A 21,675-nucleotide genomic window follows, 5' to 3' on the forward strand; every position below is an offset into this window, starting at 1 on the left:
ATGGAGGTCCCACAGCCTTTCTAGGTCCTTGTTCCAGTGTTGTGTTGAATTATGTTTTTATGTCCAGTGAGATTTTTTTCACTTATTGCAAATTGAGATTCTGTCTCCTGTCATTTCATTGGACACCTAGCAGAAGAGTTTAGCTGTGTCTTCTCTTTAATTCCACTTTGTTTAGTGGGATTACCAATTATATCTTCCTCCCAGTCTTCCCTTTTTTACACTGAACACAGTCGGTCAGCCTTTACTTCAGCCTTTCCTTGTTTATCATATGCTCCAACCTTATTTGTCCTTGGTTGAACTCTTATTAGGCTGTCAGTATTTCTCTTGCTTTGTGAGATTCAAAACTAATGATACTATTCCAGATACAGCCCCATAAGCTTTTACTAGAGAAGAAAAATAATTTCTACTGTCCTCCTGGCTAGTGTTTTGCTAATGAAACAAACAAACAAACAAACAACAAAAAAACACCCCAAAACACCACCCCCTCCCCCCCAAAAAAAAAGAAAAAAGGGCAAGTAGAGAAAGAAATAAAAGATATAAAAAAGTGAGGATGTATGATAGAAGATGAAAAAGCAAGGATTTGAGCAAAACTCAGTCAGCAATGTTGTATATTGGAAAGTGTAGTTGTGCTAGGCAGCCATGCTGTCAGGCAGCAGAAAAAAGGCTGTGATCTATTAGCTTTTATAATGGAGAGATCTCGGCAAGGAATATTATCACCTCAGGACACCTACAGACTTTTAGGTGCCAACAGAGTGCATTCCAGACAGTTGCCTGGAGGGTAAGGTCAAGATTCTTATTTGCCAGTTTCCCCTTCCTATCTTCTAATGTAAATTATCTTGGCATATCTAAGAGATATAATTTATGGCCTCCATGTTGGCTCGTCAGCTTCATGTCTCATAAATTAGAGAGCTAGACACATGTAGGTCAAGTTTGGAAATATACTGCACTTTTTAAGAGGAAAGATGGGTTCTTCCCAATCCTTCTTTATGTTTGATTTTTTTTCACATATCCCTATTTTTTCTTTTTATGATCCTTTTTTTATCAGCTGTATGTTATCCTTATTTTTCCCCTCATTCTCTTCTTTTTCTTCAGCGAAGCATGTTGATGGCAGTACTAGATCAGTATATGAAATTATCCGACTTTTATGCCCCATCTTTTGTTTATCTGACACCCCAGATATGGAATAAAGGACTATGTTCCTCTTCCCAATCTTTCTTCCCTTGTTCTCTCTACACATGCACATATTTCATGATGGGCTGAACTGCAAAGACAGTTTTCTGGATGCCAAAGCTCCCAATGTTCTCTTGAACGGAACAGCAGTAAGATAAGTCCCAGCTCTTCTTAAGTCCTCAAGATTTTATTTAGTCTCAGATAAGTCTGGGGGCTATGATAGCACTTGCTGTACAGCAAGGTCTGAGATCCAGGGTTTTTTTAGACTGGGTTTGTACTTGATACTGCTGGTCAACATAATTATCAGAGAAGAAGCATTAGTGAGGAGAGTGCTGTACGATCCAAAGAAGTCTTTAGGCAGTGCAGTTTATTTTGTTTTGGCATGAAGTGTTTGCAGTAGGAAAGTTATGATATAATTTTGCTATCAAAGTTCTTTTTTTTTTTCTTTTTAACCTGAAGTCCACTCTCTATCTGTTCTTGATGCAGTTAAGAGAAGGAAGATTGGAGAGGGGCTGTTCTGGCATGATCGGCACCAAGGTAGAAGTACATAGTATCTAAATGGGCCTAATTCAATACTTTCCCCACTGTGGAAAGTGATGATTCCAATAAAAGGCATGAGCAAAAATTGCTCCAGTTAGCTGGAAGCAAAGAGGGACATCAGCCATAAAGAATTTTCTGGTCAGTTAATGGGGATACATCCAGTTCAATCCACTTTTAAGTACATCAGCCCACACCACACATTGAAGGGTACTTGATCCTTCTCATTTTAATGGAATATATTGCAGTGCAAACTATCTCTGTGAGATGCAGAGATGTTAATCAGGGTGGGGAAGATTTTCTTTTAAATCCTTGATTATAATATTGCAGAAATCATTTCCTATTTTTTCTCATCTGGGTAGTATTGAAAGAGCCTTGTGGCCAAAAGCCTGATGTAGTTTTAAAGCAGCCAGACTGAATCTAATATGGGAAAAAATGGGAAAAGTGTGCATCTTATGTTGACTGAGCCTTTGTAATTGCTAGAAAATCCATTAGACTATCTGTTGACAAACAGGACAAGGAGAGCTGGAGATAGATCCCTGGAAGATCTAAAAGCCCAAAATCAGCTAAACATCTTGGACAAGTATGGAAGCTTGTTTCTTGTTTGGCTCATTTCCTTCTCCCATCCCCCATTTCTCTACAGCAGAAACAGTGTTGAAGGGTGTGCACTCCGTCTGACAGGCTGTTGGAGGAGTCTCTGGCCTCAAATTACACAGCATGAGAACTCTGTGCATAAAATTAGCAGCAGAGTTCTGTGTATTAGGTGCCAGGGAAAAATGTCACATTCAGCAGAACTCAAGAGGCGAGATGTGGAACAGAAATAACTGGAATGGGACATCAATCCCCCCTCTACCTTTTATGGGTTTGCAGCAGACGTATCTGAGAATCTCATAACTGGCTGGTTTGGAGTAAAAATTATTTGAGTAGTAAATAGATTTTATTGTATGTTGTGGTAATGGGGATATTTAGGGTTTATTCCCTTCCTCCCCACTGCACTTCCTCCTTTTCCTTTATTCTGAAGATTTCTTACTCTTTGCCTTTTCACAAGGAAAATGCCTTTAAATCATGAAGAAATGCTGCTGACATACAGTTTTCTGCCCTTCTTTGCATCTTCTGTGATCTGATTCCTGATGAGAAACCCACTGTTATGGCACTACATTCACATCGTGCAACAGTTTATACAGGTTGTTTGTAGTGAAGTGTGGAAAAATAAATAAAATGCTGGCAAACAGGCCAAAGACACTAAAGTAGAAAGGAGCAGCTATTCAAGGACTGGATTCTATAGATACTCTCTCAGTAGCAGCTATCTCATTCAGAAAAGTTATTACAGAAGAGGTCATGGTTTGGGGGTGTGTTTTGGCTCCTTCCATACAACATAAAAGTGGTAAAATTCTTGCCATACCAGTGTGAGATTGCCCTGAAGCATATGTGCAAAAGAGGCTGCATTAGTGTCTGTATGTGGAGATGGATTGTCAGCAGACATAAATGAGTTATTTGGGGATGTACATGTACACACATACAACACATACTGTGTTGTCAGAGTGCTTTTGTAAGGCAAAGTCAGCAGGCAGTGCTGATTTAATGTATTCCTCCCCATTCGTTCTCCATATTGATGTCTGTGCTGTGAGTTGGGCTGAGAAATTGATCTGCAGCTTAGAAAAGAATGTTTTTACAGCTGGATTAGCTAGCTGATGTATTTTGCAGCACAGCCTCAGACATGCCGTGCTGTGGGGTAGGAATAAATCAAGAATATGTGAGGACAGGGAATTTCCTAAGCTGATACCATCAACATATACTCATTTCTGGAAATCACAACTTCAAAGTCCCCCAGTACCTTTTTTTGGCTCAGATTATTGAAGCAATCTGTGAGCAGAATGATATATTCCCAGATTAGATAGCACTCTGGGCAGAAAGCTGTTTTTAATTTCCTTTCCTTGTTCTTTTTCATAATAGGACAGGCCCATTGGCTACTGCTGTTTAACATATGTGATACTTTAGCCACTACAACTTATTTTAAGGGTTTGGGAATATGTTCTAAGACCTGGCATTGGAGGCTCATTTTGAAAGAGCTAAATTTTTTACTTTTTGTTTGCGCTCCAGGTGATTTTGAGTACAGGTGGGTTGCTAAGGATAATAGTTGTGGTTTCTCACTTTTTACCTGACTTTCCCAAAGAATTATACCTCTTTTGAGCACTTTTCCTTCTCACTTTCCCCCTCATGAGAAAAGTATTAGCCCTGTTTTGCAGATGGTAAGGCTAAGGCAGAAGGAATTACACATAGCAAGCCAGTGGCTGAATTTGCTATGGCAGTCAGCTGAGAGATCTCTTATTTAGATCTGGCTTCACACAGTGAGGCAGCCTTCTGCATTTTGAGGTGTGGGAGACACAAACTCCAGCTTTCCTCACTTGAAATGGACTGACTGGCCACTGATTTTGGATTGGATTTCTGATTGGTATGGTAATTGGTGGACTCATTCCACAAGTTTCTCTTTCAAGAAAAGGCTGAAGCAATGAGTGATCAGTAGGTGAGGCAGCAGGTAAGACAGGGTGTAAGTATACACCGTGAGGAATACTGACAGAACAGAACTTTGAAAATTACAGGAGCTTGATATTTATTGCCTCTATATTTGCCTCTTGCCTGCCTATCCTCTTCTCTAGCCCCCTTGCCCCCTGATTTTATTAAGGAATGTTGTCCCAATTTATGAACCATTAGAAAATAAACTCTCTATAATGAGCGGGCTGGATATTTCTGCACCAGAAAATTGTGCTTCTTTGACTATATCAGTGTAGCCTAAGTAGTACAACTCCCTTAGGGTAAAGACAATTATACCAGTGTAAAAGTGCATATCCAAATATAGCTGAGTCCCAAATGGAAAGGTACCTTTGCACCAGTAATAACTAGGTCCACAGTAAGGGACAGATTTAATTCCTTACCTTTAGAAACCTAGGGTGACAAAACTGGGAATACAGCTATTTTGTAATTCGTGTATATACCTAGGAGACACATAAAACCTTCATAGGGGGACTTGGCCCACTTGAGGTCTGATTTACTGGCCAGTGTTACTTGTCTCCGCTGTTCAGAAAACTTAACTAAAGTCACTTATTTCTAAATTAAGTAAAAGGAATTTGGTCACAGGATTTTGTCAAATGGATGGGGAAACAAAGCTGTTAGGAACAGTGTAGGATGGTTTGAATGCAGCACTGCACAAATTTTAGCAAATCCCAACCCTATTTTGCAACTTAGGAAAGTTCAGTGAATTTTTTTTTGAGTAATTTTAACAGGTCTTTTGAACTTGTGGAACAGATGAAGAAGGATTTTCTTTGTCTTGAGTGGCAATAACTCTGACAGATTTTTGATTCTCTAGATGAGTAGAAGACTTGAAAAACAAAGACTCTCCTGCCACAAAGGTGCACTGCTGCTATGAATTAAAACTAGGTTTTCAACTTCTGGAGGAATGGTTGTAGGCATAGCTCTCTCAGGAATTCTTGAATGGAGCTTTTCTACTTCTTTGTCTGCAATGCCCAGTTACTAGATTTTGACATTGGTGTAGCTGACTGGAGTGTAGGGACAACTCCAGCCCACATCTGTCACGTACAATAGCAGTGACAGGCTCTGCCTTATATTCTCCTTATTTGCCTCTTATCCTGGAAGTGTTATGCTATCTGGAGGAAGGAATGTTCTGTTACTGTTTCTGTGCTTCCATTTTTCTCACTTAGCTTAGTCCTGGGCATCAATATCCACCTGACCTATGCAAGAACAAAAACCTCCATTGCTCATTAAGGAGAAGTTACTTCTAACTCTTCCAATCCAAGTGATTCTACTATATCAGGGTGAAACACTGTGTATTTTCTAAGTATTTTTAAAGGAAGAAGGTTTATTTTAAAAGAAGAATTGTTTTCCAGAGAGGAAGATCATAATACTGCTTGTGATATTGCTGTACTTAAGAAAAGCTGGCAGGGTCTGGCTATTGCATCATTAACTATCAAACTCCAGAACGGTCCTGTTGAATGCATATTTCCAAAATAGCTGATGATGTCTAAAGAAAAACCTTCAGAGTGTTTTTTTTTTCCCTGCAGTACTTATTCCTTGCTTTGCTAAAGCAAGAGAGGTGCAAAAGCCAAGATTCAGTTACGTGACTTAGTTTGAAGTTCGGAGAAAAATGTCATTTAAAAAAAAGTCTGCTCTTTCTTTAATGTTTGGTTCTGTAAAGCCCTTTCATGTTGAGTAGTAATTTATTCTAGAAATGACACCATCAAATTCACTGCCAGGAACAGTGGTAGATGCTGACCTTTAAATTTCTTTAGTTCAAGATGGATTATTTAGTTGTGTTTATATCAGCAGGGCACAAAGAGAGGCCTTTTCTGCAAATGCCTACTAGTTACTTTTCACCCTAAAAAAAAAGTGATGGAAAATGTGTCCAGATTTAAGTCAAAGCAAACTTCCAGAGCTCTGTATATCTATACCTCTATGCCTTATCATCTCCCAAAACAATGTGTCACCAGGAGAGTATCCTTGCACTCAGATATTATAAATTGAGTCATTATCTAATAAAGAATACAAAACCAGTCAGCTCAACTTATGTCCTCTTTGGTTTTTTCCAAGAAGTTCAAAAAGATAGGAAAACTCCAATTTTTTTTAAATTGGTTTATTTTCAGCAGTTCTTAAAGCACATAGCAGAGAAAGAGGGTCTTGTTACTTACCCTTGGGCCAAGTGCCTCCTAGGGATTTTTGAGCACTACCTGCAAAAGAGCTCTGAAGATTATAGGGAAGACATAAGCAGCTTATCTTCTGTAACTTTTGTCCAAATATTTTGTAGAGCTGTACTTAATTATTCATGTGCTATAATAATAATAACAACTTTAAACATGACTGTACTTGAAAATTAATATTGTGAAAGTCTGCTAAAGCAAACTGTGAAGCTGGTGGTAACCATAAAAGAAAAGTCTCTACAAATATTGTTAAAGAACCCAAAGCACTTCCCAAGTCAGTGTCATCACAGTTGCAGCTCAGACCCAAGCAACCCAGGGTTCAAGACACTCAGCTTCTAATGATGTGTGTGCTACGGAAACAAGTGTTCCATATATCCTTTGAAAACAATACGCTGAATGTAATTATCTTGTGGGGGGCTAACTCAGCAGGTCTGCAGACCCCCTAATGTTTGAGGAGTTGATATGGAGCAGATTAGAGTGTTTTCTTGGATGAAAGCAGTTTGCAGTGCACCCCTAAAGTGGAAGAAACCACCTGCAGAATACAGGAGACCTTTTGACCAGTAGAATTCTTCCATGTATGTTTGCCTCAGCTGACTGACCAATTGTGGGATGACATGGTGTGGAAGAAAGTAGATAAAAGTAAAGTTGTAACTAAGAATAAAGTCCCTTTATCCTTGGTGTAAGCTTTCTGATCTAACTGATGCCTGAGTTGTCTCTGCCTCCTCGACAGTCACTAATTTACCTTACTTTAAGAAAGGGCGACCCTCACAATATCTTGCAAACCGATGTGCTTCTATTTGATGTTCAGCTTCCTTGCAGTGATTGTTAAACATTTTTTCCTTTACAGATTAATTTGTGTTGAGATCAAACATATTTTAAGAATATTATTCTCGTTTGCTTTATGCTCTCATTTAACAGATTTATTCTATGGCTGGTGATTGTGCATAACTATGTAGCACTCTTCTAGTGTCAAGTGCACCAGAGAGAGGCCTTTATTCTAGAGTGTACAGACATGCACAGCCAAAGTGGTAGCCTCTGCCCTCATAGAGATGGTATGTCGTAGAACTTAATTCAGCTGAGTATTTCTGCTATGTTCCTTTGGTTTACCTTTCACTAGTGGTTCATATATCTTTAGTGATTTGGGACTGCATTCATATTTTTCATTAAAATTCCACTCCTGCTCTGGTTGTTTGGTTATAGATGATACTCTCAGCTTTCCAAGGTGGTGTGTATTCCTGTACATGCATTTTCTAACAATATGTGCATTAGACAGAAGGTCATGATTTCACAGCTTACAGGCATACACATCCAAAATAATATAGTAGGTTGTGAACTGTGAAGAGGCATGTAATTGTGTTAGCACATATGGTCATGATTCAGTCATCTGAGGATTTTCTTAGTAGTCTCCTTCAATTAATTAATTTGTTCCTATTTCTTTCACTTGGATGCATGCCTGCTTTCCCTTACATATGCATATGGGCTGGGGCATGACCATGCCAGACACAGTGTACGGATGGGTTTTCTCAGCACTGTGAGTTGACCATGTCAGCTGATTAAATTGGTTACCTTTCTACTACAGGCATATCTCTTAAATGTGGGTGCTGTCATTAAGGTGTCAGTTTTGCAATGGACATCTATTTAATTCATTAAATAATTATTTTAGTAGAGAGAGAATATAGATTTGACTAGGCCCAGACTATTTTCTCAGCCCCCAAAAAAGAAATTGTTTCTACTGTAGTACCACAATAGCAGAAATTTAGAGAAAAGTGCTGGTTGTCAAGGCACTGATTTGGCACAGAACATGGTCATTCTCACAGCCTTGGTGATCCCTCTAACCAATCAGCTATCCACTCTTCTGAGGTAGGAATCTGTCTTTTGTCAGAAAAGAAAGTCTTGGTTCTGGTTGAATTTGGAATAAGAAAACATTGCAGAATCTTAAACTTTCTTAGCAGGTTTAGCAACAGCAAGTTTAGCAGGTTTAGCAACAGCAACAAAGCAGTTGCATAGACAATTAGTCTGTGAGGTTGTCTGTGAAGTTGTTCTTGAAAGCCACGTCTCCAGATAAACAATGAGCAAGTATTTTTGTATGATGTCATATTCTTTGTCTATTAAAAGATGTATGTGCATTGTATCAAGATTATCTTCCATCAGATTTGAAAACATCAGAATAACCTTTTTATGATTTCTTATCAAAACTATATATGCATCAAATATAAAGATACCTTAGGAGCACCTTTCTCTTTCACTTCTATTAAAGTTTGCACAGGTCTTGCACTTTCCACATGCATGTCAGGAAGGCTCCTCTGAATCTTCCTCAGTTTGTATACATTGATATTGTGATTATGAATTCTGCTCAAGGTCATCTGTTTCTATTTCCTTCTGAATGTCAGGAGAAAGGAAGAGGATTGCAGTTAGAAAACTTGATTATTATCTGTCTGACAAAGGGAAAAGTATAATGAGCTTGACTTAGGGTTATATGACTGCGGCACATTTAGCAGGCCTATTCAAGAAAGTGGAATATACATCAGAGTGTGAAGTTTTGTGGAAGTACTTGCCTCCAACGTCACCACTCAACATAACTCTGCTCTCTGTGTTGAAAGCACAGAGTAGCACAACATTCAGAAAATACAGTTCAGAATTTTGTAGGTTCTCCTTGTCCCTTCTGATCAAGAGACACTACATCCCCTCTCAAATTCTATAATGGTGCCTTCAGTTATCCATGGAAAAGGGATGAGTGAAGAATTTACGTCATTAAAATGCAAGGCCGATGATTATAGTTGTAAATAGAGTTTTATTTTGAAGGATGCCAGTTGATTTTTCTTCATGCAGATGGGAATTCTTGTGCTTGACAGCGGAAATAGAAGGAAGCAAATATATATTGAACATGAAAACGGAAGAGAGTCAGAGACTGAAATGGAGAGGCAGATACATAAACATGACAGCTTTTGACTAAGGCAGATAAGCTGTGCTGCAACTTATGCACAGTATTAGGAAATCATGGTTTCCTTGTCACTTTCTTCTGTTTATTTTGTTCTTGAAAAATTGTCAACTGATGTTATACAAATGCTCTATCACTACCATTTGAGTAAAAGGCAGGGCCATCCATTACCTTATCTTTGTATGTGGCAAATGTAGATTGTTTAGAGTGCATGAAACTGAAAATATCTCTGTCTTTCAAGGACTTGTGTCTCCCTTACATTGACCTATCCTTCAAAGCTCATCTTCTGTGCCTGATACCCTGGTACCCATATGTTTGACAAGGTTGAATTTTCTGACACTTTCTGTTCCTGTTTGAAAATTTATTCTTTAGCTCCACCTCCTGGCTCTTGGTCTATGAAAAGGAGGATTCTCAGGAATCACAGAGCCTCAAGAAGGGATCAGAAGTATTCATCCCAGTTTGCAAACATTAATGTGGAGGTGTATATTGGGGGCATTTTAGCTGGGGCAAAACAGAATCTGTTGAGCCCACGTGTACTGTCTTTCAACAAAGGCAAATGTTCTGGTGGGGAGGTAGACAACGGAATATGTGGCTCATAGTTTCTGCTTTTTGCTGGGCTTTTGGTTTCTCAACCGTGGCAGTTTCAATACATGACAGACATTACAGAACGGTCTTTCTTTATGACTGTTTTTTCTCTGTTACTTCCTCAATACCGTGGGGGTAGGGAGGTACAGGAGGAATCATTTGACACTGAAATATTAAAAAAAGATCTCTGAGGCCTTGCAAAGGGGTCCTGTTTCACACAGGGAGAATTTGACTGTGTTCATCCTATTCAGCCAGGAACTGCCGAAGAAACAGAGGAGTAGAGCTTAGCCCTCTGGATTCAAGAAGCTGAAAACCATGTCTCTTCCCCGACAGCTGCGAGAAAAGAGGTAACGTGTCCGCCCTCCTCCTGCTTCCCCACAAACCTCGTATCTGCTGTGATCTGTTTGTTTAATTTGGATGCAAGCCTTTTTGGTAATTCTAAAAGGCTTCTTGCTATCTTAGCTTCCATACTATTAGGCTGCTCAGTGTGGAGCAGACCATTTCTTAGGTCAGAGCGGACTTTCTTCATTTTGTGGAGAGTACTCACCACCTAGGACATAATGGGTCATTGTCCTCTTTATAGCTGCAAACAGTTTCCCTTTTTCTAGGGTTTGTGATATGACTAATTATCTCCCTCAATTTCCATAACCACATCCCTCTTCACAGTAAAGGGTAGTATTTACAGTGCTGTGGGTGGTGCTGATTCATGGCTTTCTCACACAGCAAAATATTGAAGACCTTCCATCATTACTTCAACCTTTCAAATGGGCTATGCGTTGTGGAAACCCCTGCTTAGGATATTCTCCTAGAAGGATAAATCGAGAATACTGCCACCTTTTTTTGTATTATCAGAGTATTTAATTTTATGTCAGCTTGGCATTGCTTAGATGATCCTTTTGAGAGTTTCTCTTTACCTCATTTGTTATCCTTTTTTTTTCCTCATTCTTGATGCTTTTTACTTAGGTGTTAATATAAATACCCCTCCAACAACACTGAGTTTTAAGATTGAAGCAAAGATGAATTTGTCTTCTGTTTGTCAAAGGTGTTGTACCAAGGAGAAGGTCACAGAGGAAAAAACACCTTCCAAACTGTGCTGTTTTGTTGTGTGGACATTACAGACATAAATGAATGTGTAGTCATAAAGCTGCTCTTTAGGTCTTCCTGCAGGGATCCTTCCTTCTCTTTTGCTTCAAATCCAATACATCCTAAGATCTGCAAAGCTTATTCTACCCCTACCTACTGTCATGTGTTCCTTCATAAATGTTTGACATTTTTAAACAAGTATTTTTGTGCTTGCTTCAGGTTATCTGCTATGAAGGTTAACACCAAGGTTGTGGGTTTGATTCCCCTATCGGCCATTCACTTAAGAGCTGGACTTGATGGTCCTTGTGGGTCCCTTCCAACTAAGAATATTCTGTGATTCTGTGGTGAATCTTATCTGCTGTGACTGGGAGGTCTCCCTGTGTATATTTGCTAGCCTACTCATTGCGTTTTTTAAGCATCTTTAAGAGTTTGCTTTATTGTGATGTTTACAAGAAAATGTGACAACATTGTGACAGCTGGTTCAGGCAGTCCTTGTCATGATATAGAATAATACTGTTTTTCTTTCTTTGCTCTTTTTCTGTTTGTGCTTATCCTGTTGTTTCTTATATGTACACAGTACATTGTATGCATCTTGCACACAGACTGTAAGGTTTTTAGGAATTAGCTTTGTGCAGTCAGTTTCTACAGCACCTAGCACAACAAGCTCTTTTCTCAGAACTGTTTCCTATTCCCTACACTAATGCAGCAATAATAACAGCATAAATCATGATATATAATGATCTCCTTAAGAATGAGATATACAGCTGCAGAGTTATTATTCTAAGTCTTCTAAATGCTGTAGGAAGGATTAGGAATGCATCCACAGTTGATCACGTTTTGCAGAAAATTCTTAGCAGCTCAAGTGTTTGTTTGGTAGTCCTGCTCCTCTAGAAAGCCTAGGAATGATAGGGGTGGTTTTCAGGCATGTTAAATCTTCACAATAGTCACTGACTTACGAACCTACGAAACTTGAAATCTTCAGATCAGACCTCCAGAGGAAGAGAAAGACACCATGAGTTTTAACTTAACTTATTTTGACACTAGATAAGGTGATATTGCCTTTGTTCTGTGTGGCATAGAGACCTTGAAGGCTAATACTGGTATGAGTAACCTAAATCTTTTGTTCTTGCTTCACAGTGATTTTGACCAGCTTCCAGATGATGTACCTGTTTCCGCTAACATTGCAGATATTGAGGAGAAGAAAGGCTTTACTAACTACTATGTAAGAAGGGAGATTTATCCTCTCTCTACATGCCTGCACCTGTGATTGGTTTGGTTATGGGAAAAAAAATGCAGTCTATCTGGTGTAGTTGCTCTTTGGCATGAATGGTTCCATGTGGAAAACTTCTCAGTGCTTGTTTTCTCTTGAATGGAGGATAGTGTATCACAGATTTAGTAAAAAAATTATTTTCTGAGTGAAATGTGACAGAGATCTAACACCACTTGTTTTCTAAATTCTTACTGAATCTCTATTTTCTTTTGGAGTGCTGTACCTTTGGTGAAGACAGTGGTAAAGAAGTTCAAGGAGGGTAGAAGGGTAGACTCTTCTCCTCATTAATGCGTGGTACTGGCAAGTTAGGATGCTCCCATCTCCACAGAAGGTAGCATATTAATAAGACATGAAAGAGCATACAGGAAGGGAATAGTAGGGAAAAGCACTAAGATTTTTTGAAGGTTTTGAATACAACGAGTTCAGTCTGACTTCTACTGGAGACATTGCTCATAAAACCTTCCTACTGCAGTATGCAGGTTTTAGTCTGGAATGCAGTGATGTTTGATTGCTCTGTCTTTGTGTTTTCTGAAGGATCTGGATGCAATGTGACTCAGAGGTCAGTATATGGAAATGGTGGGTTCCTTTAGAGCAAAGCATTTTTATCAAGAGATAAGAAGCAAAATGCTGATTGGAGGCAGTCAGACCATAATTTCTGAAATTGTGTACCTTGAAGTCAAAAAGAAGTATGAATGCCTTCAACTCTGAAAATCAATTAATTTATGTTTGTCTATATACTGAGATGTCCGAAGCATTTCACTGTAAAATATTTGTATTTACCTCCATAATGTGTTTTGTTTTTCACTGAGGGAAGGTGTGTAAGCATAAAGGAGAATCTAGTAATTTCGTGTTTCCTTTTAAGATTGCATAACAGAAAGCAGCCAGAGGGACATGCTTCATGGGATGTCTGGACCCACACATACACCACAGTGGTGCTAACTTGTTATTTTCTAGTTCTTGAATCTGCAGATGCTTAACCAAAGGCTTGCTATCCACTCTGCCCCTAAGAGAATATTCCCACTAATGAAGCACCAATTCTATGTTCTTATTGTATACCTCACTTTTGTTTGGTAAGTATTTATAAGTATGAACATCAGCCTGAATCTCTTTTCTGTGTTCCAGATGTTTGTCATTGAAGTAAAGCTTAAAGGTGGTGGCAGATACCTGATTTTCCGACGCTATCGTGAGTTCTATGCTCTGCACACCAAACTAGAGGAGAGATATGGGCCAGAGAGCAATAACGGCCCATTCACCTGCACACTCCCCATATTGCCAGGTGAGCTGTCAGTACCAAGTCTTTCTGTAATTAGCAGCTTTCTCATGTCCAGGTTGCCCCAAAGAGGAGTGCATTAAGGGAAGAAGTTGTGACAAGCAACTAGGTGCCAGATGTGGATGTCAGAGAAGTCAAGATCCATTGCAGTCCCTTCACTTGTGGTAAAGTTTATTTAGAAACATCAAATCTTTCAGAAAATGTGTTTTCTTGGAGATCCTCCTTTTTTCTGATTGCTCTATTTCTCTGACAGCCTCTTTTGTTTGTTTTTCTTCAATAACTGTCACAGGTTTTTTATTTTCTAGGGAAAGTTTTTGTTGGTGCCAAAAAAGAAATTGCTGAGAACAGAATTCCTATTCTAAATGTCTACATGAAGGTAAAAATTTTAAGGTAGAGAATGTACTGAACACTGCAGATATTTAGTACTGGTATAGTCCTAGGTGTCTGCTTCTCCATGTATGTATTTTCCTGAAGACAATGCTCACACTGTGATAGAACCTGCAGTCCTCTTTCCCAGACTGTTCAGTCTGTAGGATCTGCTGGAGTACACAGTTCACAAAGTCTCACTCCATTCATAAACAGATAGATAGCCTTACAAGAAACACTAACAACCAAGATGTATGAGGAAATGGTGAATCTCTAGGTGTTGCATGAATACAGGATTGGTGTGTGCATCTAAGGGACTGGGAGAAAGGTGTATGGATTGTGTTTTAATCCCACCCACCAGCGAAGTACCACGCAGCCCCTCAGTCACTCACACAAGGGAGTAGGGAGAAAAATCAGTAAAAGGCAAAACCCATGGGTTGAGATAAGAAAAGTTTAATAATTGAAATAAAGTAAAATATAATACCAATAATTGTAAATTAAAGAGAGAGAACAAAAAAGACAGAGAGAAATAAAACAAAACAAAACAAAAACCAAAGAAGTGATGCACAATACAATTGCTCACCACCTGACACCCAGCCAGTCCACCTAGCAGAGATCAGTGGCTTCTGGCCAACCCCTCGCAGATTATATATGAGCACCATGTTCTGAGTTATGGAATATCCAGTTTGGATCAGCTGTCCTGGCCATGGTCCATCCTGAATTCTTGTGCAGTTCCTCATTGGCAGAGCATGGAAACTGAAAAGTCCTTGGCTTAGTAAGCCACTGGTTAGAAACTACTAAAACATCAGTGTGTTATCAACATCATTCTCATGCTAAATCCAACACAAAGCACTGTACCAGTTATTAGGAAGAAAACTAGCTCTGTCACAGCCAGAATCAGGATGGAGAGTCTCTGGATGTACCTACTCTACAGTGAAGATGCAGCCAGTAAACATCAAGGAGAGAAATTCTTTGTGTGCTGGTTAACTGAAGACCTGACTTCATTCACTAAAAGTCTGAAACACTGGCCAAGACTTCCATGACTTAAGATTTCCTTCTTTCCTCAGTCATTCATGTTCTGAAGGGAAACACTAAAAGCTATTTACTCCTACAGTAAATCAGGTAGAAAAAGAGTAAAGCAATACATTGGCCAACTACAAGAGTAAAGAGGAGGAACTGTCAGCTGTTCAGCTGTGTCCTGCTGAGTGAGAAGGGAGAGGAGGGAGATTTCTGGCAGCAATGAATATTCTTCACGATCCTGTAGGTCAGAGAGGCATATTTGTTGCATGTAAATAAATAGAGAATTGGCCTCTCCCACTGCTACACTCTGCTTCCTACTTGCTCTTGGCACAGAACCTGCTCTGCCTCCCTGCTTGGGTGTTGATGGATGAAGACGTACGACTGTTCTTCTACCATTCAACCTTTGACGGTGAACAGGTGCCTCACAGACTGAGACGGCTTCGCCCACGGACACGCCGAGTGTAAGTGATTGACATGTTTTTTTCAGCATTGCTTGATGTAAAAGGTGCTGTCCAATTTTGGAGGGAAGAGAGAGATGAGGATCCCCACTGAGTTTCCCATGAATCCATGAATTCCCAATATGAGGATCTTTGTGTGGAATGAATACAGAGTACTTATTCTTTTCAATAATCTCGAATTTTTAAAGTGGATGTAGTGCTTTCATTAAAGGAAAATTCCAAAAGGAGATTGTAACTTGCTTTTAAAAAATACTGTCCAGCTCTATCTGCCTATATTTCTTTAATGGTAGTCTCTATTATAATGTGCAGAATGTACAGGCCAAGATTAAGGACATAGACTTGAACCACTAAGGTCAATGTGAGTTTTGGCAATGAATTCAGTGAGATGTGGTTCAGAAACTCAATGAAACTGAATACTTAATTTGTTCCTGTCCTTTGTCTAAACGGTGGCCTTTCCTATGTAGTAGCATGGACACTTCTTTGGAAAACTGTTAAGTAGACCTCATATTTTATTACCATTCAGACAAATTAATTCTTCCTTCGGCATAGCAAAGATGGATTTGACTCCTTTTCACTTACCTCAAACAGTGCAAAAACTGTATGTGTATATGATGGCAGAGTTTAAACTAAATGCCATAAATACTAGAAACAGAGATGCCCAGAGGCAGAGTAGGGGGGCTGAGCAGTGTGGTGGAAGAGAAGTCCAGGATACTGACTGTATTGAAAATTCCATCTGTTCTCAGCAGCAGACACCATCAGGTTGCTGCTGCTCTGCACTCAAACTGAGGGAACTAGGGCAATGTTGCTGCATCCATATTTATTTACTTCAGTGCTGCACACAGATTTATTCTCAAGCAGTTTCTCCAGTGCTCTATAGCTTGCCTGCTTCTTAAATAGTGAAAATGCAGACACTATACTACTGATTGTGTAGCATTATAGATGACTAAAAAGACATGTTTACCTCACCGTTGTCTCCTTTCTTTGCAGTAAAAGCATTTCACAGCAAGTGCCTATTTTTGATCGCACAGCAGCTCCACGGGCTGAGGTGAGTACTCTGCACGGCCATCATAGGATAGGAGATTAAACTCTGTTTTACTTTGGTACCTCATCCATCAAGTTGCCTTTTCCAATTAGAACTTGGGGAAGAAAGTGAAATCAACAGAGAAAACCAATTGATTTTAACAACAGGCAGTGAAACAAAGGATGGAAAGAAGTGTTCTGTTCCTCATCACTTGAGTAATAAGAAGGTCCATTGTGAAGTCAGAATGACACGAGATTCAAAACTGAGATATGTACAGCTTGCTGCCAAATAGTGCACATTTTCATAGTGCACATTTCATAGTGATACCCATAAATTAAATTTAGAACTGGCACAAGCTTCAATTTAATTGACTTCAGCATATGTTTGAAAGCTTTTCAGGTGGGGCATCTTAGTATTTTCTGTAACATAAGTGTTCTACTGAAAGGTGCCTATACCCTTGTCTTTTGAGGTATATTGTCTCAGGGTTAAGCAAATGGAACTGTTTTGTAACCAGTATTTGTCTGAGCATGGTCTTGCTTCCTGAAACATGTGACTTTGCCATGTAAGATTAAAAAAAGCCATGAAATACTTTGAGGTTTGTTGGTTTTGTCTTTCACACTGACAATGACAGGTCTTGGAACAGTCATACCTCTTGGGTTTTATCTATGAATTTAGTAATATTGATTATACCTACCATAACTTTTCATTTGGTGAAAAAAGCTTTTGAAAGAGCTATTAAATAGACATATTAACTACTAGGAAACAGCTATTGTTTCTTTTCTTTTGTATTACAAGAACTCTTGGCACTAACAAGACCAAAACTACTATCTCAATATAGAACAAAGAACACCTTTTCTTTTTTGCTTCTCTCAGAGCATTTAAATGACTACCATGTTCTTTAAGGACAATGAGGGAGACGTGAATTTTTGATAACTCAGCCACATTAGTTATTCAAGAACACTTTGTTAGCGTGGTAGCATGTACTTACCTCCTTTTTTCTTCCCCCTAAAGAGGACATCTAAGTACCATTTTAACATGTCAATTTTCTAGGCTTACCCAAGTCTCTCAGTTCAGCATAAAGACTTGAAAGCTAAATGTAAAAGTAACAGATAGTTACCCTTGAATTTGGACACAACATTTCTGCATTTTTTCAAGGCTTTTCATGATATTTTGCAGCAAATCTAAAAGCTGTAAAGCTGCAAATGGAAATAACACATCTCTTCAATTCTCAGGATTTCAAGCTGTCAGTTATCTTCAGCTTTGTTGTCTTACTTGCTCTAAAGTGTTTTAAACTTATGTATATTTATTTCTCTGGTGCTCAGTGTTCTGCCACTTTAAGAATCCTAACATGTAGCTCTCTCAGGGCCATGTTTATCCTAGTGCTTTCACTACTTCTTCAAAGCATTTTTGTGTGTGCTGAGTAGGAGAGGAAATTGTGAGAACTGCAGACTGTGGTCAAATATGTGTGACCTTATCCTCAAAACAGGTCTGTGATGACAAAGTGCACATTATCTTGGTGCTTTATGCTTTCACCTCAAGAACAGAACAGAAAAAAAGATTTGCTTTTTAAATTCTGGAAATTAGTAATCTCAGTGTTATTACTTTCCTAAGGCTTTGTTTGATTTTCCTGGAACCAATAAACTGGAACTCAGCTTCAAGAAGGGAGACTTGATCTACCTACTCAGCAGAGTAAACAAAGACTGGTTGGAGGTAAGACTGCAAGAGCAATACTGAATTATTAGCACACCTTGACATATATGAGTAGAAAGGGTTCTCCTAATCCTTGTGACCTATCTCCTCCTTTCAAGGAGAAACTCTATCATAATCAGTTCTTACTCTCAAGAATAAATCCTTGATTCCAAATTTGTAATTGTTTTATTCCTTGATGGTTTTTAGCTTACAAATTTTCTGCCCTCCAGACTTCAGTTTTCATTTTCATTTTCTTCTGCTGGAATGTTTTTAAATTCTTTGGAAGTGATTAGAACATAGAAAGGCCACAGAAAGGAGATGGAAACTCCATTTCAGCGATTAATTGGTTTCTTGCCTCAGGGTGAGTTGCTGTATGCTTCATGCTTCATACCACAACACACGTCAGCCTGATTACAGAGAACTTGGGTAATGCAGCAGTGTTCTGAAAAAGGATGAGGAGAACATACTGTGTGTTTGCTGATATGCTATCTTTTCTTGCTCAAACACCACAGCCTCCCTTGCTTACCATCTGACTTTCATTTTTTACACACTGTTTCACTCCCCTGCCTGGTATTTGACTATGCAATTGTATAATCTTTTTGTAGGGATGCCATCAGGTCACTTCCATAGACCTTCTTTTCTTGATTATAGTAGAAAAATTTGTACTGTTGTTTCAGTGGAAGTTAGTTGAATTCCATAACTTATTGCATGTGACCAAAATGGCACAGTTTTCTTAATTCTAGTATTTCCTGTCATTCCAGGGAACCGCTAATGATGCTACTGGGATTTTCCCATGTGCTTTTGTGAAGATCATAAAAGATTTACCACAGCAGGAAGACACAGTAAATAAAATTCGTTGTTACTACTACAATGAGACTGTGAGCACTATCAGGTAATAAGAAAATAGTCTTCCAGATTACTACTGAAGAAACACCAATAATTCCCTTCTCATGATCTGTAATGATTACATTTGTTCTGATTACAGGGATATCTCAGTGGAAGAGGATCTGAGCAGTATTCCATCATTCAAAGATCTCATGGAATTGATGAGGTACAATGCAAGCAGTTAGTTGCATATTTAATACTTAAACATTTGTCAAGTTCATTCCAGTCCTAGATTTTTCACATTCTACTTGGTCATCACTAAGTTTTGGGTGTGAAATACTTTTCAAGTGTCTTGAAGAAGTTGTACTTTGACCTGGCCCAGAGCCATCTGTGCAGACACTAGTCTTCCTTGGCTTTGTCAATAAGTATGGAATGACACACAGTTCTGATTCAATTATACTGGGTAGAAGTTTTCATTTCTTTTTTTCTAAGATCAGAACCATACCCTTTTGTCTAATACACTTCTTCAGGATGCAAGACACCTCCCTCTAAGAACTGTTAAAATAGTGTCAAACTAGATTGATATAGTGTTGAACATCAACACTTTAGAACAACACTAATAGAACACCTGTCTAATATTCTTGCACTCCTCAGAAAAAGCAACTGTAAGGAGGCAAAAATGGGTAGTGACTACTGTCAACTTTTAAGTATGGGAATTGTATCAAACACATGGATTAATTGTGCTATGTGTGTGGTGTTACTGGAAATGGGTCTTGGTTCTGATAGATTTCTTAGTTTAAACTCAACACAGCATGAACGTGGGTGTATAATTTGCAGCACTAGCTGTGTCAAGAATGCCAACACATTGAAGGCTTTGTGGGGCTTTTCACAGAATTAATTTGATTGTCAGTATATCATTCATCATGTAGCACCTCCCAGGCATTCCTTGATTTCTGGGGATCAATCCATTCTGTTTCTACCAGGCGGGAGTTTGACCAAGATGACATTGTTTTGAATTACCGGGACCTTGATGGTGATCTGATTCGGTTGCTCTCCAATGAGGATGTTGAACTCATGGTGTCTCAGAGCAGGAGAACGCCTTCTGAGAAGCACTTTTTTCCTTGGAAGTTGCATATCACTCACAAAGATGACTTGGGTGTCTACAACACTAGTCCAGGAATAGGTGCTACTCAAACAGTAGGAACAATGTAAGTGCTATATAGATATATTCCAGTAGGTAGCTATACAGTCCTTCCATAATCTCTCTCTTCAGACAGTTTCCTTTGATATGTCTTTGAAGTAATCTTGAAAAGAGTAATTTTCAGTAATATATTACCTTTCAATGTAAAATCTATGCTTAGCTTCTTCAGCTTTTTAGCCCTTGTCTGCATTAGAGACATCTACCTAGACATCAGAGAAGCTGAGAAATAGAGAAATAAAATCACTGGCCATGTTCACAGAGCAAGTCACTGTTAGACTGCAGCAGAGATGTGCTGAGTCCCAAGACCTTCCCTAATCTCAATTCTTACTCCCAGAGCTAATTCTGTGTTCAGAATGTCATCATATACTTTTTTTCTAGATTGCCATAATTTTCTCTTCATATGCTGATATGAACATTTGTGTGCCAGTGTGTAATTTTTTCTGTCATGCTGGAGTCTGACTGGGCATTCAGAATTTATTCTAGAAGCATCAACAAAACTTTTTCACATTTCATGCAAAAAATTGCAGCCCACCTTAGCTTTCTTCTTTCCACTGCCCAATATATGGAATGCTGTGAAACAAAACTAGTACCCCTGTGGTGTTCCTCATAGACCTTTTAGTACTGACTACTTATTTCTGCATTCTGGGAAAATGTGTATGATGCCTGATCAAACAGCATTTTCTTCTCTGTCTATCTGGTGCTTTCTGACACACCATTTCAAAGGAGAACTAACAGAAATCACTGTATCAGGTTCTTCAATAAATAAATATAAGTTTATAAATTTTTATTTAAAAGTATTTGAGTTTTTTGTGGATGGTTTGGTTTCTTTTGTTTGTTTGTTTGTTTAAGGGATGGAGGTTTTTGTTGACATTATTTTACTCAAAGATTGCAGAATGTAACTTCCTCCTTCCAAGACATTGCAGTTTAGAAAGGAGATGAAGCAATATTCAGTGATAAGTCAGTGATCTTATACATTGTGATACATAAGAAAATGCATTGTAAGTTTGAAACCTAATGGCATGCATGGCCTGCAAAGCTTCTGGTGTGCAGGTAACCTGTTTCTGGAGTTCAACAGAGCAAGTGACATCTGGAGATTTCCACTGACAGATAAATCCTTTGGTGTAAACAGAATGCAGCATGTATGTCTGAAAATGGAGGCACATTTTCAGTGAGGAAGGAGAGGAAGGGAAAATGTCTGCCTGGAAACAAGAAACCTCTTTTCTAAGGGTGAGAGAAGAACATAAACATCAGGCCTCTGAAAATCAAAGCAGGATAATTCCTCTCTGCCTTTATACTCCAATAGAAAGAAAATTCTGCCCATCCAGTGAAGTCACACATTCCCCTTCTTGCCTGCAAGTTTTGTATAGACAACTCCTGACACACAGTTTCCTCAGATATTCTCATGTTCTTCATCTTTCTCTGTATGTTTTTCTTATTCACATTATACATTTTCCCTTATTTATTGCTGTAGTTCTGGTGAAAACATAACTGTGCTGACTGCGGTTTTGGTCAGTACTACAGGCATTTAGAGGA

General features: G+C 38.8%; 1 protein-coding gene across 7 annotated transcripts in view; it reads left to right on the top strand.

The window, feature by feature from the left end:
- NCF4 (neutrophil cytosolic factor 4) overlaps nucleotides 1-20,920 on the top strand; it is a 56,156-nt gene extending 35,236 nt beyond the window's left edge. For 3 of the 7 annotated variants that reach the window (XM_071551697.1, XM_071551698.1, XM_071551699.1), the window contains 10 exons: nucleotides 10,191-10,286; nucleotides 12,160-12,244; nucleotides 13,415-13,568; nucleotides 13,868-13,938; nucleotides 15,282-15,409; nucleotides 16,394-16,451; nucleotides 18,039-18,137; nucleotides 18,878-19,008; nucleotides 19,102-19,167; nucleotides 19,925-20,920. In XM_071551697.1, the coding sequence (XP_071407798.1) occupies nucleotides 10,255-10,286; nucleotides 12,160-12,244; nucleotides 13,415-13,568; nucleotides 13,868-13,938; nucleotides 15,282-15,409; nucleotides 16,394-16,451; nucleotides 18,039-18,137; nucleotides 18,878-19,008; nucleotides 19,102-19,167; nucleotides 19,925-20,153 (1,053 nt within the window). In that variant the 5' untranslated portion in view covers nucleotides 10,191-10,254 and the 3' untranslated portion in view covers nucleotides 20,154-20,920. Of the gene's footprint in view, nucleotides 1-9,768; nucleotides 9,834-10,077; nucleotides 10,287-12,019; nucleotides 12,245-13,414; nucleotides 13,569-13,867; nucleotides 13,939-15,281; nucleotides 15,410-16,393; nucleotides 16,452-18,038; nucleotides 18,138-18,877; nucleotides 19,009-19,101; nucleotides 19,168-19,924 lie in introns of those variants that run through there. The other 4 variants (XM_071551700.1, XM_071551701.1, XM_071551703.1 and 1 more) reach the window with 4 other exon arrangements.
- The last annotated feature ends 755 nt before the right edge of the window (nucleotides 20,921-21,675 follow it).

The sequence above is a fragment of the Pithys albifrons genome, chromosome 3 (assembly GCF_047495875.1).
Source record: "Pithys albifrons albifrons isolate INPA30051 chromosome 3, PitAlb_v1, whole genome shotgun sequence".
In the NCBI taxonomy this organism is placed as follows: domain Eukaryota; kingdom Metazoa; phylum Chordata; class Aves; order Passeriformes; family Thamnophilidae; genus Pithys; species Pithys albifrons.